Here is a 27,950-nt window from a genome sequence, read left to right on the forward strand (position 1 = left end):
TTCTTCCTCGATCGGCTTTATTACTGAAGAAGAAAGAAAGATCCAGGCTAGTTTATTTATTTCTAAGATTTAGGTGAGCTAAATTAGGTTTGTGTTTACACCATTTGACTTAACCATATATTTCCCAGTATTGAGCTTCAAGAAAGATGAAATATTTACTGGGTTCATTTAACTTCCGCCCTCCAGGTTGACCGAGGTCACGCGCACGAATAGAACCGACGGTGCGCTGTTAAATGAATGAGGTCCAGTGTTAAGGACAATGGATATCTTAAACAAAGCTTGAGCTCGAAAATAAGAGAAATCACTAAGTTTCGTCGCCATGAGACAATCACCCACGAACGAGAAGGGAGCTATCACGGACGTGAAAGTTGTTGATGTCGAGAAACGCAAGACCAAGGATTCAGGCTCTGCAAAGAATTATGTGCGTACGATTTCACGTGTTATTTTTGTTTGTTTACCGGCAGTTTACCGGCTATGTTTTATAGTATATTCTTAATAATTTGAAAATAATTCCAGGAGCAAAATTTGATACTTTTGTCTCTATTTTACGCCTATACTTCTAGGAATACGAACTGAAAGTTACGTGGTCGGACGAAAACCAATATAACATATTCCGGCGATACAGTATGTTCTTTGATTTACAGGTGAGAGAGCGTAATTCAATAACATAATCTAGATTTCACTCCTATAGAACACCACATTGCGGCCTTTATTTCCTCGTTTTATTCCTGGGGTTTTTGTTGACACAAGAAATAATAACAATTAGCAAAGTGCACAGCAAACTATTCAAATGACTCGCTAGGCGTCGATGCTTGAAATGGAATGAAGGCGTGATATTGGGCCTAGTAGGTGTAAAATCATCGATTGGAAAATGATAAGAATCGTGCTAATTACGACGTACAACCCTAAAATATATATGGTAAACCCGTTTGGTGTAAAAAAAAGTGTTAATCCTTTGCAAAATAACAAATCGTTAACGTTGTACGGATAAAAGTTCAATTGAAATGTCAATTGTTTTCAAGCTAATCCTTACATGGCATCAAAAGCTTTATAATCTGCAAGAGAATTGCTTTTTTAGTTTTCCATTTAGACCTCAGCCTCGACACCCCGAGTACACCATTGTTCTACAGTTTAAAGACATAACAATTAAGCTTAATTTTACATGTTTTCGACAGCTCTCCATCGATTCTTCATGAAAAGGTTAATTGCTTTTGTAGAAAGTTGAATATATCAGTTTAAAACAAAGGTAAAAAACGTCGAAAGGGGTGTTTTTATCTCGATTGGTTATGTCAAATTCCTTCTATTGATAATTCAGTCATCAAGTGATGCAAAGTAAACAAATCGGTGTTAATATAATTCGATTTTTATTCCAGGTAATTTCATATTAAGTGATAATATAACATAATTATCTTCCTATGCTATGTCTTGAAAACAGTTTCAGATTAATTTTCAAGTGTTTGAAAACAAGTCTGAAGGTCGGAGGGGACAAACTCTTCCACGACTTCTCACACAGTGAAAACTGCCGCCGTTTCTCAGAAAACTTGTCAACCGGCAAAAATAATGCCGTCTTTTGTCATAACGGAATTTATAGCGCAGTATATAAGGCCTTATTATTACTCTCAGAAAATAATTTATAAGAAGGAGAAAATAATGAGGAAAATAAATCTGCCGTATTTGTTTTGCAATACCTACTTGTTTTAAAACAAACATATGATATATAAAATAAAGCAAATGTATTTAAATTAAGGTGCTTGATCTTCATGGCTGAAATTCTTTCCCTGGTGCTCAAAAGGAATTTAAATCTTAGTGAATTATGCACCTTTCAAGGCATTTTCCCTGGGGATGCCCCTGGGGAGCCCCCCCAAACTCCTCCAAGGAAAATAGGTCCTTGTGCAGCCTTCAGTCACATGATCTGCTTAATGCAAAAAAATTGTGGGTTGCAACTTAAAATGAGATGGGAAGAGCATGAGAAAATTGCTATATTGGAAAGTCAATTTTGAAAAGACCAAATTTTATGGGTGTTGAAATGTCTTCAAAATTACAAGGTTTGTATGGAAAAAAATTGCTGCAGTTTCAAATTCATTGACATCTGTCCTGAAATATTGTTGCTCTTATTGTTTAGCAATTTCCCCTTCCCCTCTCCCCCCCCCCCTTCTGCAGACACCTGGATCCTGTCAGGATCTGGAAGTAGGTGCAGAGTTCTAATCCCACTCTTTTTAGACTGGTTTATCACAAATTAAGCTATTCAGATATCCCTGATTTTCAAGGTGCCGTATGAAAAGATCACCAAATTATTAAGAAATTCAAGTTCAAGTTCATTTTATTACACTTATTCAAAAGTACACTGAATGCAGTAGTACAAAAAATTAGGGCTAGCTTACCATGTTACATTGAGACGTATTGCATTGGAAAAGTGCAGAGTGGTCAAAGGAGCAATTGAATAAATAAATAATTAGTAGAGCAAAAAAAAAATTAAACTGTAAATGTTTTTTTGAAGGTGCGGTGACAGTTGACAGTGCTAAGAGCTGATAACTGACAAAACAAATCAACAGAAATGCAATCCGAAATACTGCTGAAAAGTTATTGCGTTGCAAGAAATGCCATTTGGTTGTGTTATGTTGCATTTTCAAGCAATGTAAATATTTTGAGGGATGTCTGTATTCACCTACGTGTAATTTCCTTTTGTTTCCAGGCTGGCTTGAAAAATCTATTTCAGGAAAGGCAAAACAGTGGTCTTACAATTCCAGAACTACCTGGTAAGAAGATTACACAAATTTGAACTCATATATTATATGATACAGTTATGGAGGATGACGAAAAGACAAAAAAGAGCAGGAGTCCTCATTTGTCTTTAATAACATAAATGCATGAGTCCAACAGCCTTTACAAGATGGCTTATGAGATTTGTTTGCCTGTAAATTTAATATTACATGCTGGTGTTTTAATTCCATTCCATTAGTTTTTGTATCTATTTATTAAAGTTGTCCTAAGATTTATGGGGTGGATCAGTTGAATCACAAAGGATGGCGTCATGTTGGGATGCAGGACTATTACAGCAGTAAAGTAGTTTTTTAGCACGAGAGATTTTGTAATGTCATGTGTTTTGTACCTATAGGATATAGTAATTTTATGGCAGACAGGAATACCACAACTGCTATACTAGCTAAGTTTAACAGTTGGGTACAATTCTAGTTTAGCCACATTTGCTTTTATTGCACTAGCAAATCATTTTGACACTAAAGCAGAATTATTGTTTGGGTCGAACCCTTATAACTATTGGTCTGATGCATGAGTTGCCAGAACAAAATTATTTGTTGTATAATTTCCATTATAATATGTATTTTACCACAATATAATAAATGCTGTCTACAAATTAAACCATCAAAAACACCAGATCAATGATAATTTATTTTGATTCTATATTGTATATAATACATTAAGCACCACATGTAAAGTTAATATCCATGTGCATTCAGAGTCTCTTTCAATGCTAGCTGCCAGTTTAACATGTCAAACATGCAGGTTTATCAGTAATTTTGTCTTTTCACACTGAACAGTTACTCGATTTGCTGGTGGGATGTTGTTTGGAGCATTTTCAAAGAAACAGTGTAAAAATGTTGAAGAATTTTGCCAGGTAACTATGAAAAATTAAGAAAATTAATTGAAATTTCAATAATATATTCATAGCATTGTAATCAGCAATTATCATGTAACTTTATTTGTCTTATTAATCTTTTGCCAAGATCATGCAGTACCATATCCACTTTGTTCCTTTGAGGCAATGTTAGCAGTGTGGTAAGCGTCCTTCTGGTCACTGTGGGGCCATGCTATTTCACAGAGCCTCCAAAAACTAAATTAATATATACAGTTGTGAGCCTCCTTTATGTGGCAAGCACCCTTGGTGTAACAACAAGTTTTCACTTAATGAAGGGTGGCAGTCCAATAATCTTTAGCAGAAACATTGGACTTAATTATCAGAAAACAACAAACATCAAGTGGAAGCGGTATCATGACTAGCACACAATCAGGACTGTAGCATCCATATCTGCACACATATGCCGGTGTATATACAGCCGAAATCTGGGAAAATTATATATTTTTTTCTGTTTTGAAAGCATTTTTAGTTTTAAATTGGGATGACTGATAAATCTTTTGGATAAAATTAGTCTGTGTTAGTATTTCCTTTATCCATTATTATTCTATCAGCTGACTGCAAAAAACATTATAGTGGGGTGACTGATGAGAGATTGAACTCTCTTGCAATTCTGCACATACATGACTAGCATAAGGACGTTGATGTTTAATAGTTTGCCCATTTGAACGGAAGAAGTCTTTCCCTTTGCTTGTAACCTCTTTGATAGCATCACTAAATTTTATAATATCTTTTTTTCTACAAACATTAATGTACCTAATGCTGATAACACGAGTGATAGGTAATTTAATGAAAACGTTCCCTGGAAAAAATAAGAAATGGCATTTCCAAGAGCCTAAATTTAAAAAATTTCTACCGGAATATGTCCCCATGCCTTCCGTACTCTTACACTCTTCCTGCATGTGTGACCTTCAAAAGCTCACACCACGCCCCTGACAATCATGCGTCACCTTCTACCTCGGATTGTATTTTGCTTCATAATATTTTTAATATGAAGTGAAACTAAGTGTATCAAGTATTTGATGGTGGCTTAACAAAGGTGACATAAAAAACACCTCTTGTTGGGATGTGGCCAAAAGGTGACCGTGGCCACTTGATGAGGTGGCTGCTTAATAGAGTTGAGAAGTCATTATGTCACATTGCCACAGTAGCAAAATTTCTGGGTCACAACAAACCGAAAGCATCACTCAATAAGAAATGTACAAAAAGCTTGCTGCACGTGTGAAGTTGTTGTTTTGCTAACATAAACTTATTGCTTTTTTGCGGTTCTCTTTGCCATGCATTGCCACCATCATTGCTTAAGGTCGCCGTTGTTGTGATCCAGATTTTGCTACCATGGTAATGTGATGTCACACTTCCCTCTATAGAAGTGTCATTTCCAATTTTTTGCATCCTGACAAGTTCTTTTAATTCAATTTTTTTTTTTTCCAGAGAGTTATCCATTTGCCCTATGTTGTGTCCCAGTCTGATATTGTCTTGGCTTTCTTCAGTCGATGGGGAACAGACCATGCTGGCATGTTAAGGAATGACATTGAAAGAAAGTAAGACTATTTTTATGGCAGTTTTTCATCCATGAAGTGTTTTTTTAACTTGCCCGTACCTCTCTTAACCATTAGAAATGTAAAATAAGCACTCATGCATGCAGTTCTAAATGTCAAGGAGCATGTCAACAATGAAGGGGGCCAGATACCTTTGTTATATGCTTTTGTGGACTTTACGGTGCACAATGTTCAATATCTTTCCCACCAGTGAGCTTCCAACATAAACTGCAGCACCACAGTTTATATCTTTGATGTTTTCCACCTTTCATAATCAATAGGCCATTTTAGAGTTGTTCCAAGCCTTTGTTTCAAAGCGAGGCTAAGTGCAAAAGCTATAGATATAAAAAGGTTCTTTTATTCCCCTGCAAACCTGGGGGTTGTTACTCCCTCTAATGGCCTATACAGGGAGGCGCCGCCCAAAAGTCGTCCCTTTTTCAGGCTTCAGGTATGAGAAAAGGTAGGGATTTCACTCGTTGAAGGATATGAAAGGGTAGGAAAAACTGTCTTTTTGGTCTGTAAAGAGGCCCAAAAGGACTAACAAATGCAATCTGTGGCTGTGAAAAAGTCGAGATAATATTCTGGTTTGGGGATTTATTTATATTTTGAAGACAGTACATAAACAGCATTTAAAGGGATGCAAAGGTCTGATCTAGGTATGTGAAAAGGTTACTGTTTGTCTATAGAAGGTATACAGAAGAGTTACCTTCTCTGTCAAACATGGCATATAAAGGGTCTAATTATTGGTTGGACCTCTGGGCAGAGCCTCTCCATATAAAACGTTGTTGAGAATGCCCCGGTGGGTGGGGAGGGGGGGGGGGGGGGGCTGCAAATAAAACTTATTTGTACAAGAATGTTTTTTCACTTAGCCTCGTTTTGAGAATGAGAGTTTTTTGGAACTCGGAAATGGCCTATTGGTAAGTCGTGGATCACGCCTGCTTCTGTTAGAATACAGATGAATTTTTACGCACCGTTCATAAAACAAGAAATGTTAGCTAAATTAATTCATGTTTTTTTATTTTTTAGCAAGCCACAAACTTCTCCCACGAGAAATGATGAACAAGTTGTGGAAAAATATTATTCAGTGGCAGAATTTAGTGGCAGCGGTAGGGGAGAAATGAGCTTAAAAGAAAACGAGGTGGTGACAGTCATTGAAAAAAATAGCACAGGTTTGAAACATGCTGGACTTAATTATTTTGTAGAAGGAATAAATCTGTTGAAACATAAAATTCATTGTCCTTCTAGCAGTGATGACTACTGTGCGATGCAAGGAATCAGCTTTAGGGGAACATTTAATTCCAAGCTTAAGAATACAACAACTTTTTTTTCAATTTTTTCCAACCCATTTGTTTGTCATTATTATTTGACGGCTCAATCCGTCATCAACCCACGTAATGGTGATGTCACACGAGACGATTTTCAACGACGATTTTTGGCGCAACACAGGGTTCAAATGTTGGAACAATGTTGCAGCCTTTCGAAACGATGTCGCAACAATGTTGTAACGCTCTGTTACGCTAAAAATCGTCGTTGCAAATCGTTTCGTGTAACATAACCTTGAGGATCCTTTAGGCGGGTAATCCAAGACAGTCTCGGATTCCGGATGCCGTTGTCAGTGGAACTAGGATTCCGGATTCCAATGGTTAGCAGAATTATGGATTCCTTGAGGTGGATACCTGACTCCAAATCCAAGGATTCCGATTCCACAAGAAAAATTTCCCGGATTCGGAGTCCGGATTACCTCACCTTGGGCGGCGGTGAAGAGCCATAACGTAACTTGACAGCACCGGCAGCTTAGGCCTGTTTCAAACGTCGTGCTACTACTGTTACTAAGCTGGCTCGACTGTAGCTCGGCTGCAGCACGACACTAGCACGACTTGGTTTCAGACGTCGAATTTAATTCAGTCGAATAGAACGGCTGTTGCCGAAAACAAAACACAAAATTAAAGAAACGGTTTCTACTGCCGTGTAGCACGGCAAAGCTTGCCGTGCTACACGCAAGTAGCCCGACTTGGTTTCAAGCGTCGCGCTACTGCCATGCTAAAGTCGAATTCAGTTCGATCAATTTAGTTCGGCACGGCAATAGCACGACGTTTGAAACGGGCCTTAGATAGCCTGATGCACTTGGGATTCAGTGCAAACCTGCCGTAACCTGGTTGACAACTCCATCCTCACCGCTGTCACCTACTAAAATATTCTTGAACATTAATTGATATTTCAAACCCCGCCACCTGCCAAATATTATGAAAACCGTAAAATATAATACCTAATTCAATAAAGGTTGCTTTGACAATTGGTCATTGGTGATCGGGTATTTGGTCATACAGAACAATGTAATGATTTGCTTGAGTGACCACCACGGTTTGTGCAATTAATAATGCCCGAAGCAACCTTAATTGAATCAGCTGTATGTCTTTTTAGTTGTTTCTTCCCTCATCTGTGAAAGCTTGCTGTTTTGGAAATCCTTTTTTTAGGCCCCGTTCACACGTATCCGGATATTTGAATTTGAATCCGCAACTTTTTCTTTCCAGATTAAAAATTTCCACGTCCACACGTATCCGTATTTTAAAAAATCGAATTTTCCCGACTCCTCTGGGAAAAGAGCGTGCATCGCAAAGCGCGCGAAATTTACATTTTGCTCTGCTTTGAGAGAACCTGGGAAGGAGGTTGTCATCTTGAATAAGGTATTCACGGTAAAGAATTGGGCTCAATCTTGTTACGTCAACGGATAAAGAAAAAACCGGATTTAGCGTCCATCTGATTCCGGATTCATAGCGTATTCAAAAATGTCCACTCTGAAGCGCAGATTCAAAAAGTTGCGGATTCGCATGCCGGATTCACCGGATACGTGTGGCACGGAAGCCCATTCCGGAAAGAAAAAGTTGCGGATTCAAAAATATCCTGATATGTGTGGACGGAGCTTTAATCTCTGATCGCCCTCTGATTTAGGATGGTGGCTTGTGGCAAATTCCAGGGGTGATCATGGCTTTGCTCCAGCAACCTTTCTTGAACCAATGGATACTTATCACCGTTTGGAAGAGGAGGAATGGAGAGAAGTTGAAGAAGATGATCGTAAGTAGTAAAGTGCTCTTAGATGTCGATAACATGTCTTCATTTTTTTTTCTTTTTCTCGCTTAGAGACCCTTTCTTATGCATGGCTTTTTTACAAAGTATTATCAAGAGTATATCCTTACCACATTAAATGATTTCTTTGCTCGACTATACAGCGGGAGGTCGCGTATTCGATTTCGGGGACGGGACCAATACTCAGGGTCTAAAATTATCCGAGAAATTAAGGTACTGCGTTGCCCTGCAAACGACTAGATCTTCGTGTGGCTCGGATGAGCATGTAAAATGTGCTAAATACATTGACACTCAAATAAAGTGCATTTGGTGACGCACAAATGAACGACATAAGGAATGAACAAAAGGCCGTAGGACAAACTTTCACCTGACCGTGGTATCCAGTCTTTCCCTCTTTACTGCTCATCGAAAGTTTAACAGCCCTGTATAATTTTTTTTCTTTCTCTTATCAGGATACTGGGTAGCTCTTGAGTCATACAATGCAAAGAGTGAAGATGAGTTGTCATACAGAGGTGGCGAAGAAGTGGAAGTTCTCGCCACCAGTAACTTTGGCTGGTGGAAAATAAGGTATCATTTCGGCGAAGCCTTCACTCTCTTTTATCATATGTATACTCCAGATATACTCAATGAAAAGCTGTGTCGTAAATTTTCATATATAAATGAGTTCTAGCCAATCAGAGGAGCGAACGATGTTTTTCACACGTGAGAAGAATGACACATCCAGTAGAATTGCGAACGGTATTTTTTCACATGTGAGAAAATGATACGTTAAGCAAAAACCACAGAAATTTGAGAGTTTCGCGTCAAGAAGGACGTGAAGGACTGTTTTCAAATGCTCCTGTCAGGACTGCATATTCCCAAGAGTATCATTTTGAAAACAATAACTTACGCAAAATTCAGGAGGCGGGGGGGAGGGGAAAACAGAGAGTATTATTTGGGATTCGAAAATAGTCAATAGGAGTTCAGTCTGGTATCACTATTAAAATTTTTATTGATAATCAGATTGAGAGGAGAAGTTGGTCTCACACCGGGATCTAACCTGACTCCGAAGCCAAGGCTGGACGATTTTACTGATTCGTTAATGACAGAAGAACAAAGACAAAGGGTGAGTGACATGCATACGGATATTGTTGAAAACAGTTCCCCTAACATTAACAGCATCGAAGGAAAGAGGATTTGGAACTCCTCCACAACCAGGGAGCTGTACATCAAAATAACACAACGGCACCACAGAAAAAAAGAGAAAACGAATGAAAGCACTTTTTGGTTCGGTGAAAACAAAAAAGTGACCTGATCCAGTCAATTGTTTAGTGCTTGACATTCAAAAGTTAACGTTTCGAAAGCCTCGTCTGATTCCAAAACGTCGCAGGGAGCAAGGTAGCCATCTCAGACAGTCTGAAATTCAGGCTACGTTACGTTACATTGGGAGTTATTTAAAAACGCATATACCTGGTAAAATCATATATCGGTCTGGCAAGGTTTTCTCGTCCCTGTTCTTGAACGTAAGGCGGATAGCCAGTCCTTAAGACCCACAAAGCTGCTGCCATTTAAGCAACAACATTACGTAAAGACAAAGATCTTGTAGTTTTCTTCGCGTGTCAAAAAAATCGGCTTGGACAAAACCGATATCAATATCGCTGATAAAGTGGCGTAAAGGAAGGTGAACAAGTCCCTGCTATCAAAAGGCGAAGTTGTTTTCACTAAGCATAATTACAGCAAATTTCATGATCGTTTCATACTTGGCATGCAGTTATATATTTTTCATTTCTCAGCCTTTATATGTTATAAGGCTCATATCTACAACTCGTAGAACTGGCTATGTTTAATTTTATTCGTTCTTTCAGTACTTGCCTATTTTTTGTCCAAGCCGAACAAAAAAAATCTAGAACTACAAGGTGATATCAGCTTGTTGTTGCACAGGTTGACAGCTACTCTTCAAATAATTTCCGACGCTTTCTACATTCCACATTGGAACAGGAAAACTGGCTACAGCTTCTACTTCAAGAGCAGGGACCGGTTCAGCTTACTGAGCCGGTTTTTCCAACCGACCGGTTACAAAATCGGTCGCAGCCTGACCGACTAGACCTATCAATGGTAAGCACTCGACTAGATTCGGTAGTCAGATCATTTTGGAGGTGTTATCTAGATCCGCTAAACGTAAAATGAAGTAAAATGTGAAGTCAGGTACAGTATGCTAAAAGGAAATACTAATTAAGTTAGATGTATAAGTGATTCCGACTCCGAGTTGGTAGGCCATTAGAAGTCTCATTTTTTTACAGCGAAAGCAGAGCGAACGCTGCATGAAAGAAAACTAAAAAATCTCGCGCCAAGTCTTTTTTCGAGCGCGCAGTTTTTCTCACGCGGCAGGCGTTGTTCGTTCGCTCACTTTCCTTACTCCTCGTCCTTGACAAAGAGGATAGTTAAACTGATTTGGTCTAAAAGACGCAAATCAGTCGTAGTTGTCTCGATGTTGTTGTTGTTTTTTAACGATTTTAGGTTTCTACCTAACTGACTCTTTCTAATAGCATCTCATGACTTTTCTCTTTTAAGGGTTCTTCGTATTCCAGTATCAGCCATGGAATATACGCAAGTATTCGGTCTCCTCCTCCAAGAAGGTTTGGAATTAACTATACTTATTTTATTGTTTTGGTCTGTGACTACTGCTTCTGATGGTAACTTCACAGAGCAGAAACTCAACCCAGGGACTAAAGACGACATCATGGAATGTCGTTCCTAGATTAACATAACTTGCAAATAAACTCTCCACTTTAGAATCACAAGAGAGGGAGAGAGACGAAAAGAAAAATAATCAAAAGCAATCTTTCTTGATACGTACACAAAAGGGACAGTCAGGTGTTCGTCATGTAGAGGCGTCTTTGTTTATCTTTGCTAATGATAGTTGTAGTTCTTCCAAAAGTTTCGTACCCATCGCGTAAAACCGAAAAAGCTATAACAAAAAGTTCGTCATAGTTTAATGTGCCTTTTTTTATTAACGGAGCCACCTTGATAAATCACCCAAGTGAAAACAATTGGGGGAAGAGGCCTTTAAGGATGGATTTAGAAAACTATGGGTACCTGTACTGAGCAAAAGCCTGGCTACAATCCTGTGAAATCACTGTTCTCCTTTTATTGAATGCATCACTGTCAGAACTGCATGCCACACCACAAGGGAAAACCCCGAAAGAAATCGTAAACGGGTCAAGTTTGTGGTGCCTCAAGGTTCAATGTTAGGGCCAACGTTTTTCTCAATATTTGTTAATGATCTTGCTGAATCAATATCTAATGGAGAGTTGTATCTGTTTGCTGACGATACGGCAACGATCTACACTCTTGGCTAGAACATTGATGATATCCGAGATTGATACACTGCAATCTACATTCGACTCCCGATAATTCGAACCTTCAAGGGAAATCGAAAAAGGTTCGAGTTATCGGGAGCTCGAAAAAAATAGCCGGGAGTAAGGGGAAAAAAAGTTTTTACTGCACAGTGAACATTTTAATCACATTTAATTGTAGAAATGTCAAGTGTTGAGTAAAAGATACTTCTAGATTATAAATCAGAACGTAACATAACAAAACCTTGCTTAAAGAGAGCATCCGTTTTACTGTTTTGAGAAGTAAAGCTGTTTCACGTTAGATTTGTGACAAACAACACCGGCCTCCAACAGTAAACTATATGCGTACAACACGTCAATGGGAAATTCAAAATTCAGTGTTTGGGACGCCAGTAGAAGGCTTTTTTCCCGACTTTTTAAGGGCTCAAAAGATGGTTCGAGTTATCAAGGGTAAAATTATAAACAAATGATCTAAGGGGAAACAAAAACTACTTTGAGTTAGCGGGAGGTTCGAGTTACAAAGGGTAAAATTACAGTAAATGTATGACGGAGATCGAGGGGAAATCGATTTTGGTTCGAGTCAGCGCGAGGTTCGAGTTCGCGAGGGTTCGAGTTATTGGATCCGGAGGTCGGTCGGGCTGGCGGGGAGGGGTTGAGGTAATGTTTCAGGTCGTTATGTGAATTAGATTTCTTACGTGAGATCACGTATCTCTAAATATTTAAACTTTATTTTCAGAGACTCAAGTAAAACAAAGAAGGATTTAACCGAACCTGTCGATGACAGAAGGCAACGAGTTATGCGTTCACAGTCCACCCCTTGTGAGTTTAACCAATCTTGTTATCAATTTATTTTGTTCTTAATTCATGAAAGGGGGTCAGTCTGGGTGTTTTTTGGGGAGGGAAATGACGTTGATTTAAGAAGGAAATAAATTAGGGTAGAAAAGGTATACACATATACCAGACAGTTAGTCCGCTAATGGGATCAGAGGCACTTTGTTGTGGTCGTTTCTCTGCTTCATATTTTAATTTTTAACAACCCCAAATCAGAAGCATATAAGTATGGTTCTGCCAAATCCAATATTTTTCAAATTTTTCAAAATTTTAAACACCTCCCGTAATTTTTATTCATTAAGAACATTCGAAAAAGCATCCAAAAAATTCTCCAACCGAGGACTCCAACTTAGTTGAGTCATTTTTTCATTGAATGAAATCTTGGGTAGATATTTAATATAAAGGGCGGAAACAAACGAAAAACAGTGCTTTCAACCAGACTGCCCCCTTAAGCTACAGTAACCGTACATGATAAAAATCACCTTCCGAACCATTTTGTACGAAAAAGTGTGTTGCACGAGCAGAGTCGTTGTTTTGCTTGTTAGACCCCTAAGGGAGTTTTAGGCACATTCCACGCGTATCCAGGGTTTTTGACAACGGAGATTTTTTTCCCTCCGTTTTAGCCTTTACATATGAACGGCCTTTTCGAAGACCAAAAAACGCAGGTTTTCTAAAACGGTCCTCTGAGTGGAGGTTTTTGAAAACGCCAGACTCTCGTTTACGTGTGGACGGACGAAAACCGAGATTTTCGAATACGATGATGTCATACATCATCATACATCATATATTACTAGCATTACGCATGCACTATAAGGGATGCTATCGTATTTCCTTCGTATTTCCATCGTTTTAGCTTTTAGCATTTTCATGTGGACGGGCGAAAACGATTCAAATACCCTACGTGTAGACGGGTCTCTCCGTTTTCAAAAATATCCTGATACGTGTGGACAGAGCCTTGGGGGGCTATGTTTAAGTGGCCCTTTGTCAGAACATTTGAGAAACGATGCCAAGAAACGATCCGCCTCTCTTCTCCCCCCGCCCCACCCCTCCCCTCCCCTCCCACACTCACGAAAAAAGTGTTCTTAATGATCAGCCTATTCTTTGATCCTTGCAAACAGATGCTTTGGAATATGCGACAGTGGAGGTACTACCTAGTCAGCCAATAGCGAACAGAAATCATCAGTTTAACTTTCAAGATGTCAAGTAAGGAATGAATAAGTAATCTACCTAGCAATTATCGCGGAGTAGTAAGTTCGTTCAAATGTTTATCTTTGGAACTGCGGTTGCAGACTGTCATTAGGGAGTTTAAGCAACGACGACGGCGACGTCAACGAGAACGGCAACAAAGCAGTAGGTTTTGATACGCAAAACAACAACTTTGCACATGCATCACGCTTTTTTGTACACTTCTTTGCCGTCACTGCACGACTACGACGTGAAAATGCCTAACTTCACATTTTGGGGAGAGCATGAACACAAGAGAACGACTTTGTTTTTCTTTTCTTGAACGTCGATACAATCCTTTAGAATTCAGTTCCAGCAAAAAAGTTGGCATCATTTGACTGATTGAACGAGATGGAATTTGCGCGGTAAAGTTTGAAGCAGCGTGAATTAACCTTTTAAGTGTCGCTTAGTACCCGTAGCCGTCGTTGTTGCTTAAGCTCCGTAATGTCAATAAAGTGGAGAAGTTGGTGCTATTCTGTGAACAATGGGGCGAGTTTAACCAGGGACATAGGTTTGACACAGCCACGCAGTATGAATATAATCGGAGTGAAACATAAGAACTTTTCTAGCATTCAACAATGAACTCAACTATTTTTATTCCCCTAACGAACTGAACACAGTACATATATTTGAAATTTAACATAGTTCTTGCAGGCGTAAGGAACAGCGTCTGGGTATTAATCGAGTCTATTACTCTGTGTGATGATTGCTCTTTTAGTAGAACATGTATTTAATAACGATACTGAGATTTCCCACAGTTGCTTTCCAATGTACAGTTCGGTAAAGTGAATTCACAATGTTCGACCACCTGCTGATTACTTGCCTTAGTTCTACAGACCAACATTATGTTCAGCTGATTTTTGTTTTTGTTTCAACTGTAATTTATCTGAATTAACCCTATAATTTTATTTTCAAGTTTCTGAGAAGGTGTTTTGAGCACCCACCTTCCCTCGCAGCACCTCAACTGTTTTTTTTTTTTCAGATCACCTCTTTTCTTGTGCCACTCTTGTCATTAATGCCCAGAACAGAGTTATACAGTTTTTTCCTCGAAAAGTTTTGTTATTTTATGCGTTCAGCCGTAAGTGCTAATTGTGGAGGCGTGGAATGTTGATACCAAAAAAAAAAACGCTTGAATCTTGAGTACAACTTAGGGCGAGAGGCCCCATGAAGGGAGGTGGGGTTACATGTGGCGGGGTCACCCCCACTTATCATGTAAACGTGATCAAATCAAAATGAGAGATTATATGGACAGGCGGGTTCCCCCACCTTAGCGGGTTGCCACACCTACCTGAGGTCCCCACCTCCATGTAAACAGGTCCTAAACAACCTTCCAATGTAACTATGCAACTTCTTTTTCAGTAACAGCGGCCCTGAGTATGCGTCAGTTATTCCTAAGCACTTGAGGTGAGTTAATTGTTCTATGACTGAACATTCTTGAAACTGAAAGATAAGATGGCCATTAAAAGATCGTCCAAACGTCCGTAGGTTCCTCGTAGAAGATAATGGGACGAAGAAGGAGGCGCACAGTTGGGATACTTCTATTTCAGTTGCGTTATGTGTTTCCTGGAGGTCTGCAAAATATAATTAATTAGGTGAAGACTGTTACGGTCATGGAATTAATTGTAGAGAAAGTGCTGGACATGCCAGGCGTGAATCTCGCTTATCATTGAAAATAAGTACACATCTAATTTTTGAAAGAACATTCTTTGCATACATGTCCCTCGCTCAATTGGCAGAGCTTGGTAGTCGTTCGCGAGAATTTTCAACTTTTTGTATTTTGATAATAAGTGGTCGCTTATAGGAGGTAGTCCATGGGGACCTCCGAGAAATTTGCCATTTCACAGACCGTGTTCATTGTATTATCCAGTGGATAACGTTGAATAAACAGGGCCCAAAAAACTAGCAGACATTTCGCGACACAACCACTGGTTTTCTAGACTTTCAAAAAAGTCCCTCGCCCGATTTCGCGACTTCGTCGCTCGCCGCCTCGCGCCCTAAAAACCTCGCTCCACTCGCTAAGAAACTCGTGAGATCGACTTGCAGCAAGTCTACTATTTTACCCCGCGATTTGAGTGGTAGCGTCGTGAAATGCCGGTGTTTTCTCAGGCTACCCGAAAACCAAACAACATTTGCTGAATAGAGGTTTCATAAGTTGACAGAATCAAACATTTCTACCTTACAACCTTTCTTCTCTTCAGAGCAAGACCAAGAGGTCGCAGCTTGAGTGAAGAAGTACCGGACACTAGACCGGTATGTACACTGTCATAAAAATAATTTTTCACTCCAAAAAATTAGCGGAAACCTAAAGGCCCCCTTTATATGGAGAAACGTTGTCCATGGTAGAAGGGTCATCCGCCTAGCTACCCTGGGCGAGCCAACTTTTCCTTCATTTCCTCACAAAACTTGGCGTAAAGTTGACCCGCCTAGCCAGTTAACCCTTTTTATCATGGTAGGGTCACCCTCCTAGTCAGTCCAACCTTTCTCCATATTAACAATTTTGTTTCCCCTTCCGGGTCAACTCGTTGAAGGTGAGACAATCAGATCACGGGCAGAGCATGCACGAACGCTGTTGGCTCGGACAACTTTTTTCTGATATAAATGATAGATCGCTAAAGTTGACTCGTTTGGGAGGATGTTTTCTCCATGTATACACGTTGTAAGGTACCCATAAGAAATGTTACTAAAATTTGCCGAGGCTTTTTCATTTAAGCGATCATGAGTCTTCGATTCGTCCAGAAAGCCAAACGTTTGTATAACGGCTAGTATAATAAACAGAACCATCCAAAGGTACTGCTTGTTGATTTGTTAGAGCCGAGGGCAAGGAACACGCCAAGGATTGAACACAACATTAATTGTGGAGTATAAACCGCCATTACAAAAGCACATGGTCGTTAGAGTAGCATCATGAAGTATCAAGGGAACGTTAGGCACGTACTGGGTGCATGTTCCTATGTTCTATTTATCAACACCACTGAAGAGGTGTTATTTAAATTGTCTTGTCCACAGTTCCAAAATTTGAATCTGTTTATATTGTATGATAAATAGTACCGCAGTAAATTACTGTTCAGTTGATTTGTTAGAACCACCTTGTAGAGTATAAGGTTTACTCAATCTACTCTTAGGACATGGTATGAATCACTGAACTAGGTGGATTACATGAGGTATAAATACAAGCTATGTAAGAACAAAAGAATAGATTTTGATGTAATAACAAATTAAATTTCACAAGAGAGATAAGAAAAATAAGAAAAATGCTAAACATGTTCAAGACCATAATGAATAGGTAGGTTCAATCGCTTCATAAAGCATTCAATGTTCAGTCAAGGTGGGGACTGTGGAAGGTGTGTATATTATTGCAACTGACCTATCATTCTAGGATAAAACGAGTATTTATAGGCATCGTTATAACACTGCAATTGACTTTCTAGACGGAGAAATGAGGCTTCGGTGTTCCAATGATACCCATCAAAGGCCTGCTTCCATTGAAAAAGAATAAATACAACTAATTAACCAAGCCAGAGCCTTAGGAAGAACATCGACCCAAGTTCTTGATAGTACACACCGAGTGCAGCGAATAATACAGTAATAATAATAATAATAATAATAATAATAATAATAATAATAATAATAATAATAATAATAATAATAATAATAATAATAATAATGGTAATAATAATAAACATTATCACAGTAAAGCACCGCTAAATAGCTTTCAAAAGTTAGAACTTTCCCCTTAATTGCTAAGGAGAGATATTGTTTGTTTTGTAGATGCGCAGTGGTTCTCCAGAGCTCCCACCCCCACCCCCCTCTGTACTAGTAAACTCTTATGTGGATCCTGACGATCCAGGTTACACAAGGGTAATGGAACGCAGGCAGCCTGGCACAACGGTCTCTCCAAGGGTTCAACTACTTACCGCCCCGGATGGAGAGATGGTAAAGCTCGGTAGCCGTAAATACCAGAACGTGCCTAGGGGAGAAACTCACATTGTAAGTATGCACTCCCTTTTACTTTACTAGAGAAGTATTCATTCTAGTAAATTCGATGTTCAGTCGAAAATAAACATGAACAGTAAAAATTCTTCGTTGAGATTACATGGGGAGCTTGTGAACTTATGAGGAGAATTGGTTAAAAGATCGCTATATTTCATCTTTGGCCATCGTTTTTCTTAAAAAACGTCGCTTAAAAAGTGAATTTGCGTTTTTTCACTCTCTTATTCCAACTCGCTTGCTTTGTCAAATGCAAGCGAACTCTTCTGGAGTTGAATTCCTGAGAACAATATCCAAGTTGAGAAAGGGAAAGAAAACTTCGCCGTCCCTTGTTCACGTCCTCCATGAAACGTGAAATTACGCATTTTCACGTAATAGTCTTGCAGTGACGGCAAAGAAATGTACAAAAAAGTACGTGCAGAGTGGTTGTTTTGCCCATTCAACCCATTGCTTTTTTGACGTTCTCGTTGCTATCCTAGTGTTAAGAGAGCGATTGCTTTTTATGCCCGGTTAGGGAAGGTAGTCATCCAATCCAATTGACTCTTCGTGTTTTTCTTCCAGCCAGGAGAACATTACGTATCAATAACAAATTACTCTCCAACTGCTGAGCGACCCGAGGACTTGCCGCTGACGACAGGCGAGACCGTGCGGCTTCTTACTGAGGATGGTGCATGGGCGTTCGTGTGCACATTAGACCAAACTAGGAGAAGAGGATGGGTGCCGTCCTCGATACTAAAAAAGAAAGGAGGGATACCGCTCTCCCAAAGGTAGATAACGTAACGTGCTTCAATCACTAGATTATATTAAAAAGCCAGAAATCTCAAGTGCCATTGTGCTTAAATAATGATAATAATAAAAATAATAATAGTAATAATAATAATACATTCATAGTGCGCCATTTTCCATAAAAATGTTCAAATGCGCATGACAGTCAGTTAACAAAGTAAGATCGACTAAAAATTAAATAGATAAAAATAGTGCTGTAAATTTAAAAATGTACAATACTAGGAGCTCCTGACAATACAATATTACAATGATAAAATTATTTTAAAAAATGTTGCATACTAAAATCCAAAATTACAAACCCTACAAGATAGATACCAAGTTATGATGATAAAATTACTTAAAGGAGCTACGTCGATCACGATGATATTGCTGTTTTAGTCCAATTCTGTGCTGAAGTCCTTACTCTAGTGTGTTTATCCGGTAGTTAACCACTAATTTCATCACAGAGTTCTCTTCATTAGAATGTTTGGCGATTTTTGCAGCCTTAGCATTAAAACTTCAAGAAGTCAGGGGCACCCAACGAGAATATAGTTCAAAACTACTTAAACATAACATTGTTAAACGTATTTTAGTATTTAAACGGAAGATATAGGCATATTTTCATGCCCAAAAAATGTTTCATCTGTTCTGATTTCCTAGCTGAAAGTCTAGTGATCCAAAAATGATAGGGATCAAAACTTCAGGCAGAAAAAAGGCTCCCGAAAATTCTAGGTGACCTTTTTAGGGTGAAAATCCGTTAAAATGGGTAATTATACCATTTTATAGATGTTCGAAAATGCTAGGAGAGGCAGATAAGCAAGAACTTTTACAACAAATGTTACGAAAATTCTAGATCTCAAATCGTCTTCCGAACAGATATTTTCCCGAAAATTGACGTTGGGTGCCGCTGAGAAGTTGGCCCACTGAACTTTTTCAAATTTCAATCCACGTCCATCCTTGGAATTCAGTTGATGCAAGAAAAGTGTCAGCTTTTAAAAAAGATAGCAAATAGCGTGATTAAATGCGTGGTGGCCTGCGAGCAGAGTAAAGAAATTACTTGCAGCAAGCTCTTGACTCCCGACTAAGTTGAGAGTCTTTTGGTGGGCCGAGGGCTTGGTTAAAATGGTCATTCTTGTGTTTTATCGTGACTGTATTTTTATGAAATTTTGTTATATTACCTGATTGGTCAGAACACTCTTCCTTTGAGATATTCAGACCTTGTATGTCATTACGGACCTTTAGCTTGTACTACAATACTAGAACGAGTTTGAGTATGATAAGCAAAATTTACTTGCTGAGGTTTATTGTTATGGTTGCAAAACGAGTCGAATCGTGATTTTGCGCGTTTTACCACCCACGTTGGAATCTGTCTTGCAACAAATAAGGTTGCAAAGTTATTTTTCTAGGATGGTAAAACGCGCAACATCGCTATTCAACTCGTTTTGTAGCAAAGTCACAAACTCAACAAGTTGCACGTTTTTTTGCCCGTTTTACCGCACCTTAAAGTGCCCATCACCTAAAATTTTTTATTTTCTTATCCGAAACTACACCTTATCAAAATAACTTCTGCGAAAAAAGTTTGCGATTTGAACCAAAGAAGATTTTAGAATTTTTTAAAAACGTTCAAATTTGCCGCCATTTTGGCACACCATTCGTCTTAGTCTTCTCTCGGACTTATGACATCATATGACGTACTTTAAGGAACACGTGACCTTATCGACAGGAAAACATTAAGAGTTCTGATAAGTTTTTCTTTTTCAGAAAAACTTTCTTTTTACGAAGACATAGTGATTCAATCCTTACTTGTAATTTATCTTTTTTGTGTACAGCTGGTGAAGGCAAGGTAATGCGAGTTCCTTAATTTACGTCTCATGACGTCATATGTGAGCCTGCTAGTTTGCATGATCAGCGGCGGGGGTGTACCCCAAAAATGTAGACTTCAAAAATTGGTAAAAAAAATCGCGTTTTGTTCAAACCGCAAAATTTTTTGCAGAAGTTATTTTAATAAGGTATAGTTTCAGATAAGAAAATATAAAATTTTAGGTGATGGGCACTTTAAAAACAGTATCGAGCAGGGTCAGAGCGAGAAACTTAGCACCGGAAGTAGTCACGTTCAGTCCTTTTCGTTCTCATGTGACGTTGTGCTTTCTTTGATGGTGGACATTACATCACTCTTTATGTCGCTTTTTTTAACGCCAGATCCAAGTCATTGGGTGATATATTTGATGCTTCTCAGGAGGAGGAAGCTGTCGCTCCTTTTGCTTCAGTAGTTCAGAGAGCGATGCCTGTACTGTCATCAAACAAGCCACCTGTACCCACCCCTCGGAATGATATGGAAATAAGGAGAACATCTGTAGACTATCCCCCTACTGAGCCGGCCCCTCCTTTACCTGGCGCCCCACCCAATCATATATTCAAACCTGGTAAGTTTGACAATATTACGGAGCTGCAAATAACATCAATCAGTCATTGAACTATGTCCGATCAATATTTGCCCATGTTCGACGAAATTCTACCTTCGTTTGGACAAGATGACCGAGCTTATTCGCAGTGGCAGAGGTAGCTGAAGATTTGCATAGTAATTTTAAGAGATTAAAAGTCAGCATAAGGTATGTCCGAGACCTTTTCTGGTTTGTCCGACTAAGACGGTTATCTAGGCGGACATATTTCCTTTCTAAAGGAAAAGTTATTTGGCGACCTGCAGTAGTCCTTCACCAGAACGCGGGAAAACATGTAGCTGGCTAACAACATGCGCGGATAAGCATGTAGACTTGCTACAAGTCGACCTCACTAGTTTCTTGGCCAGCGGAGCGAGCTTTTAGGCCTCGAAGCGGAAGAAGGACTGTTTTGAAAGTCTAATAAGCATGCAACCTTTGCACTTCCTTTTCACAGCTCATAACTGGAAACCGTAAAAACACGGAAAATTTTGCGGCTGAAATCGTTGACGTCATTCATTTTTTAGCGTTCCAAAAAGCCACAACACAAGGCTGTAACCCTTTCACGGAAATCTTAGCGGAAAAAAGGGGTTTCCTGTTTTGATGTTTTTGTGTATTGACAACCTGACTAACAACTTTGCAGCCCAATAGACCTTTGTCACGCGGCGGCCATTTTGTCTCAGGAGATTTAAAAAGCTTTGTTTATAAATAAGGCTTGTTTAATCTCCTGAGACAAAATGGCCGCCGTTTGACAAAGGTCTATAGTCCATTTTACAGTTACGGGTGCAAACGAGGCTAGAGTCGGCCTTGTTTTGATATAAACCTTCTTGCTTTATTATGTTAATCCGTGTAATTCTTATGCTAACTAGTATTTTTAGCATGACTTTCATTAGAAAAGGAAAGAGGTTTGTATTAAAACAAATCAACCTCAGCCTCGCTTTCACTTAGAGGCTAAGGTACTAAACTCATAACTGTAAAATGGTCTATTCCCCCCGTGGAGATTCATGGTCAATGATGACGGACAATTAAACATTTTGAGAACTACACCTACTGAACTCGTTTTCAAGACCCCTAAAAAAGAACTCTGTGAAAGGGCTTTGTTGCAGCGACCTATCATTTGAAAAGTAAATATTCATGACTTTAGATCTCATTTCGTTCGCCGCGCTTTGTTCTTTTGCTAGACCAAAATATCTCTGAACTACCCGAATTGCTCTAATCTTGTTTTGCATTCGACGAAATTTTTTCAGTGTAAATAAATCACTTACACGGTTTAACCAGGAAGTGAGCAAGAAACAATAATTTTTTTATTGTCTCGCTCTCTTTTACTTTTGCGTGTATCTCGTGGTCAGGGTGAACCTGTGCAGTCCAGAACCTAAAATCTCCTACGTTTTTTTCCTATATGATTTAGGCAAGGTTAACGCACACTACTTTGCAAAAGAAGACTTTACAACAAACAGTAGCAAGTGCATTTGTATACGTAAAGGAGAAGTGGGGCAGTTACTGGAAGTTCAATCCTTAGGTTGGTGGAAAATGTGTGTGGAGGGCGTGGTTGGATGGACACCAGGTGAATTCTGGGATATGCTGCAGGTAAGACCATTTTTCAACCACGTTCATTTCGTTCCGAGGTTTCTTCTCCAACTCGGGGGCCGAGTAGGAGAAGACCCTGGAGACGAGGCTGGCCATTTTTTTAGGGCGTAGATTACGGCTGCAGGGGACACCTCTTTATGAAATACATTCATAAGGCAAAATTTTGCTTGTGCTATAACTTTTCAAACGCCTATATCTCGGCTGTTTTAGAGGCGATTTAGATAAAATTTTACAGAGACACTGTGAAATGATGGAAGTTTAGGAGGGTTGTTTTTTTATTTGGTAGATCGCGCTTTACAGCGATGCTTTAAGCCACAGTTGTACCAAACTGGGAAATCGTGATTTTGTTTTCCAAGTTTGCGGAAAGAATAGAAGACATCACTCTGTGATTTTATTAATAGATGATGGGTCAAAACCTCTGATGTGTCATGTCTCAAGCAGATTTTGCAATTTAAAGTTTGTCAGCAAGATGTAATCATTTAAATGAGCAAAATCTATCATCCCTGAAATTAACGCCTAATATAATCTTATAAAAGCGCTCTTTTTGAAATATTTTGCGATTCCTTCTTTAGTTTTACATTTTAGTTTCAGTGCGAGGTTCAGGTTTGAATACAATGTCGCCCCCTTTGCCTTTAAACACCCCGGAAAGGGAATGATTAAGGCTGGTTTTCACATAGCGACGGAGTTGGAGTCAGAGTCGGAATCGTAAGCGGAGTCGTTAGAGCGCTTATGACATTGTGAAAATCAAAAGTCGGAGTCGTAATAAGCGCGACGGAGTAGGACACAGAAGAATCAGAACGTGTCCATTTTCTTTCGACTCCGCTTATGACCCGTCGCTTCGTTCCACTTATGATCTAGTGACCAGATTGTCGGAGTCGGAAGCAGAAGTGGAAGGATAAACCAATCACAAGGCACGTTCCCACGCTTTGTGATTTGTTTAATTCTTCCGCTTCTGCTTGCAACTTCGGCGAACCAGTTTTCACTTGATCATATGCGGCGATGTCGTAAGCGGAATCATAACGCTGTTTTCACTAGATCGTAAAGTTCTACGCTTCTGATTACGACTGCGACTGCGACTCTGTTGCTAGTGAAAACCAGCCTTTAAAGATAAATATACATATTTCAACACTTGACTTATCCAGGATGACCAGGAAGATGCCGCTGACAACCTTGAAACTGACAGGTCAAGACATAGTTCTTTTGGTAAGCTGTTTGTTATTGCTCACGTTTTTTCTGTTTTATGTCCAGTCTGTTTTCTCCTACTTACATAGCTAACATGTTTAGTTACCAAAGTGCCAGTTATGCTTTACAAGTTTTACCATACCCTGGTTTAACCGTTTAACACATTGTAAACACGGCATAAGTTAATTATCCAGGGCCTACATTGCGAGCAAAGCTGGCTGAAGATACATGTACAAGAAGATCAGAAACTCCGAACATTTTCAAAAATCGCATGAGAACGATGGACTTGAGTAATTCAATCAGTGATTATGCCAACACTGTTCTTTTAGGACTCATCTTTATTTATGTGGGGTGCGCGGGGGGGGGGGGGGGGGGGCGGAAGGGCGGGGGTTTCAACTCGTTATAGGGGTCATTTTTTTTAGGTTGTGCTGTATTAAAACTATTAACCTATATAGGCTATTATTGTACCACCAGTTCGTTTTTGTTGGCGTTAAAATTCTGTCAAAAAGTGTAGACTGATTAATGAAAAAAGCCTCTGTATGATAGGCATAATTACCCGAGCGTTTTAGTGACTTCTTTTGGGCGAGACCGAGCCTTTCAGTAGGAAATATGGAGCATTACGGGGGAGCATTTTAGTCGGGGGAAACAAAAGCATAATGTACAAAAGTCTATCTGGTTCTAGGCCCAGGAAGGCGCACGAATATTCTGACCTTCAGTAGTATTTGTTTGTATTCTTTAAACTCTTTTTCTAACTGACAGTTGTGAATTGTTTGTACTTTTCTTTTTGCAGGAGATGAATTGTGGTATTATGGTAAAATGTCGCGTCAAAAGTGTGAAGAGCTTATGTTGAGGGTAAGATGTCTATAATCCCCAGAAGTATGATGGAGAACTGACGTTTAATCTTAACACGCTAAACTGCACATGATTCATGTTTAGATTTTTAATTGGAAGTAGTTGCGAAATAAAAAGAGCCGCAACTTTAAACTTTTCCGCCAGAACTTTGATTTGAATTATTTTTTCCGTTTTTGATCCATTCTCTCTTAATTAAGTAACAACAGTACACACGGCCAAAATGGACCGAATGAGATGTGTTTTTAGGTGGTTTTATCTTTCCAAGCGCTAATATGACTGTGAAGGAAGATCAAGGGAGTTAAATATAAACAGCAGTTCTATTTTCGAAAAAATTCTTCACATTAGTGCAATGAGAAATGTATGGAAAACACTGAGTTGGAATAAGTGATACGGAGTACGCATACGTGTTAAACAACAATTCATTGTTCAGCCGTCCGGATAGAGCCATTTTTTTCCTCTCCGGCCTCGCGCTATAAAACACAATGAATCCTCGATGAGTTGGTCAGTTTACGTTTCCCTCGACGATTGAGTGATAAAATTGGGTTTCTGCTGTCGATATAAACGAGATATTTTTTGCTTATTCTCACAGAGTGCCAAAGAGCTGGATTACTTGATAAGGGAGAGCACACAGAAGGTAAAGACAACATGCAAATCATTTTTGGTTCCGGAAAATAATTCTGCTGGTTGGAACGCAAGAGACGTGGCATAAGTTCTCTTACCCTGCCAGCACAGCTATTCTTTCGCTTGCTCAATTCTGGCGTAGATAAGCCCTGTTTGAATCGAGAAGATCTTTATTGAGCATGCGCTGCATGTTGCTAGGATATAATTTCAAACCCATGCCTAGTCCAGAAGCTAGGGCTTGCTGAAGCGATTCGTCTTGTAGTTGAAGCGTATTCTGGCCTTTAACGATTTCTATGTTTGTGTGTTAACGCTTGTAAGCGCGCGTTGCATAAGCCATTTCAAAAGTATAAACTATGAGCTCGCATGGCCTTTGTTTCGGTATTCCCTACAAAGGAAAGATAGCGCCACCAGAGTTCGACCAATGAGAGCGATTCAGTTCACTCTTCATCTGTAATATTACGGACCTGTTTCTAGCTCAACTGTAACTAAAATGTCCCGAGAACAATAGGCATTCTGCGCCAGCGATGATTCTCCTCCTCTGCTTATGAATGCGCTCGTTAATAATTACGTCTTTATACTTTAGCTATTGTATTTAAATTCTACAAAGTATTTATTAAGTGGTTGACTGACTCAAAACTCCACCCTGAAGTAAACTAATCACTCTAGCTAATCCAAATGGACACAGAAAAAACTTTGAACCAATCAAAAATAAACTAGTAATACCAGGAGCCTAGTAATGCTAGTAGCCCTAACACCAATTAAGCGCTGACAACATTATCGAACAAGTCAATACAAGTTTGTTATTTTTACCGTAGTTTGGAAAATAGCGTAAGTTCTTTTCCCCAAACACAAGGCACAGAAAACAAATTTGAAACCCGTTGTTATTATTAGAAAAGTATTCTGGCATGTATAATGTTTCAGCTCACTCTAACAAGCTGTTGTCTTTCACTTTTTCAGTTTGCGTCTTTTGTCCTATCTGTCAAGTATGGTGGAAGGTAATTCTGTGTTGCTTTTGACCGCTATAATATAAGTTCAATTTTCTTTGGCCCTACACTGATCATCTCTTTTGTAGAAACTAAGCGGCTCATAACACTCTGTGAATATACCCATGTTGTGTTCAGTTTAATTGTAAAGTAATGTCTTGATTTTGCCATTTTTTACGCCGAGCTGTTCGTCGAAATTAATTTCAAAAAAATTCTAGATCGTTTAAATTGGCAAAAAATTCAGTTCCCAGTCATTCTCAACTCAAACGTTATCCATTTTAAATGTGAGAAGGAGTTGTGTAGTTGATTTATTCTGGCCTATATGGTAAGGCGACTATCTAGGCCTTATTGAAAAGTTATAATTAGTTTCCTTTTCAATTTAATTTAATATGGGTGGATTCATATTCATTTGAAGAAGACGCGCTTACTGTCTTCGCATTTGCCCGATGAAATTTTTCAATGTTCTTAGAAAATGTTTGTTTGTTTATTTTTTTTCAGAATTCGTCATTTTCCCATTGAATTAACTCCAAGTGGTCGTTACGTCATTGGTAAACATGCGTTTGACGGTCTAACAGAGATTGTGACATTTTACAAGCAGAACGCGTTATTTTACACGCAATACAAGGAGCCAGTGAGCCTTGGTGATTCATTCAGAGGAATGTAAAGGGACGTGTACTCTTAGTGGAAGAGCAGTAAGAAGAAGAACTCAGTTCACCGATTCTAGAGCTTAGTTGCTTCATTGCAATATTTTGGTGTTCGCAGAGTTGTATATTTTTAAGCAGGATGGAATATATTTTTCTTAAAGCTAAAAACACCGAAATAAAATGTTCAAGCAAAGCAGGAATATTGCCTACAGCGGTAGTTCCAAAAGTGGCGCAAATATTGCCAGAGTTAGAAAAAGCAATGTTACTTAGAAAACGTTTCAGCAAACTTAATGTTACTATACTAATTGAACCTCGGATAACGAGGAAAGAGCTACTTTAATGCCATACAATACAGTCATATTGCAATTGCAGAGATTAACGTAAACAAGTTTAAACTGAGGAAAACATTCTACAGCCTTTATTAAAGGGCGGCTATCAGTGAGGTCCTGAATGTTGAGGAAGCTATAGCCCATTTTCTGACTCTCCTCTTGATAGCCTGCATGCTAGCTCCGAACCTCTCACGTCTTGCAACGCAAGAGACAGCAGTGAAGCATTCCAGTGGTCACGATTGGCATTGAGCCTGATGACGTCGTGCCAACGTCCGCCAATAAGCTGTAAGCTCCTCTTCATTGTCTAACTACCTGTTCCTAATTCCTTATTTGGGTGCAAACGTATCTTAGGACAGCTACATAATCGCCGAGATATTGTAGTCCTAGTTTAGTGAGTAGTGAGAATATGAGGTCTCTCTAATTTAGCGTAAGCAGTGTAAAGTCTACAAAAAATCTCTTGACTAATTATTGCTAATGCCAAAATAAAGCCTTTCAGGGGCACCCAACGACAATTTTCGGAAAATATCTGTTCGGAAGACGATTTGAGATCTAGAATTTTCGGAACATTTTTTCCAAAATTTCTTGCTTGTCTGCCTCTCCTAGGATTTTCGAACATCTAAAAAATGGTATAATTGCCCATTTTTAACGGATTTTTACCTCAAAAAGGTCACCTACAATTTTCGGGAGCCTTTTTTCTGGCTGAAATTTTCGAAAAGGTAAGTTTTGATCCCTATAATTTTCGAATCACTAGGCTTTCAGCTAGAAAATCCGAACAGATGAAAAATTTTTAGGGGATAAAAATATGCCTATACCTACTGTTTTAATACTAAAATACGTTTAACAATGCTATATTCAAGTGGTTTTGAACTACATTCTCGTTGGGTGCCCCTGGCTTTTGTTG

At 39.1% G+C, this 27,950-nt stretch overlaps 1 protein-coding gene across 3 annotated transcripts; it reads left to right on the forward strand.

Moving 5' to 3' along the window:
• On the forward strand, positions 1 to 27,859 carry LOC140951629 (uncharacterized). 3 transcript variants are annotated; one of them, XM_073400924.1, is made up of 25 exons: positions 1 to 73; positions 187 to 421; positions 564 to 644; positions 2,693 to 2,756; positions 3,558 to 3,634; positions 5,084 to 5,193; positions 6,217 to 6,359; positions 8,140 to 8,262; positions 8,727 to 8,841; positions 9,277 to 9,379; positions 10,195 to 10,368; positions 10,825 to 10,889; positions 12,346 to 12,428; positions 13,559 to 13,643; positions 15,024 to 15,068; positions 15,863 to 15,914; positions 17,433 to 17,651; positions 18,213 to 18,418; positions 20,616 to 20,839; positions 22,260 to 22,438; positions 23,581 to 23,641; positions 24,411 to 24,472; positions 25,062 to 25,106; positions 26,051 to 26,088; positions 26,575 to 27,859. In XM_073400924.1, exons 2-25 carry the CDS (start codon positions 320 to 322, stop codon positions 26,738 to 26,740), a joined length of 2,622 nt encoding a protein of 873 aa, XP_073257025.1. In that variant the 5' UTR covers positions 1 to 73; positions 187 to 319; the 3' UTR covers positions 26,741 to 27,859. The 3 variants fall into 3 exon arrangements, with proteins under 3 accessions (XP_073257025.1, XP_073257027.1, XP_073257026.1); XM_073400925.1 differs by having other exon boundaries at positions 29 to 46; XM_073400926.1 differs by lacking the exon at positions 10,195 to 10,368 and having other exon boundaries at positions 26,575 to 27,857.
• The last annotated feature ends 91 nt before the right edge of the window (positions 27,860 to 27,950 follow it).

This window comes from Porites lutea, chromosome 11, assembly GCF_958299795.1.
Source record: "Porites lutea chromosome 11, jaPorLute2.1, whole genome shotgun sequence".
NCBI classification, from domain to species: domain Eukaryota; kingdom Metazoa; phylum Cnidaria; class Anthozoa; order Scleractinia; family Poritidae; genus Porites; species Porites lutea.

Bases quoted from the DNA above. Each gene is read 5' to 3' on its own strand.
- LOC140951629 (XM_073400924.1), top strand. From the start codon at position 320: ATGAGACAATCACCCACGAACGAGAAGGGAGCTATCACGGACGTGAAA. The intron at 15,069-15,862 runs GTGAGTTAATTG...TCTTCTCTTCAG, and splicing joins GTTATTCCTAAGCACTTGAG to AGCAAGACCAAGAGGTCGCA. The intron at 23,642-24,410 runs GTAAGCTGTTTG...TTCTTTTTGCAG, and splicing joins GTCAAGACATAGTTCTTTTG to GAGATGAATTGTGGTATTAT.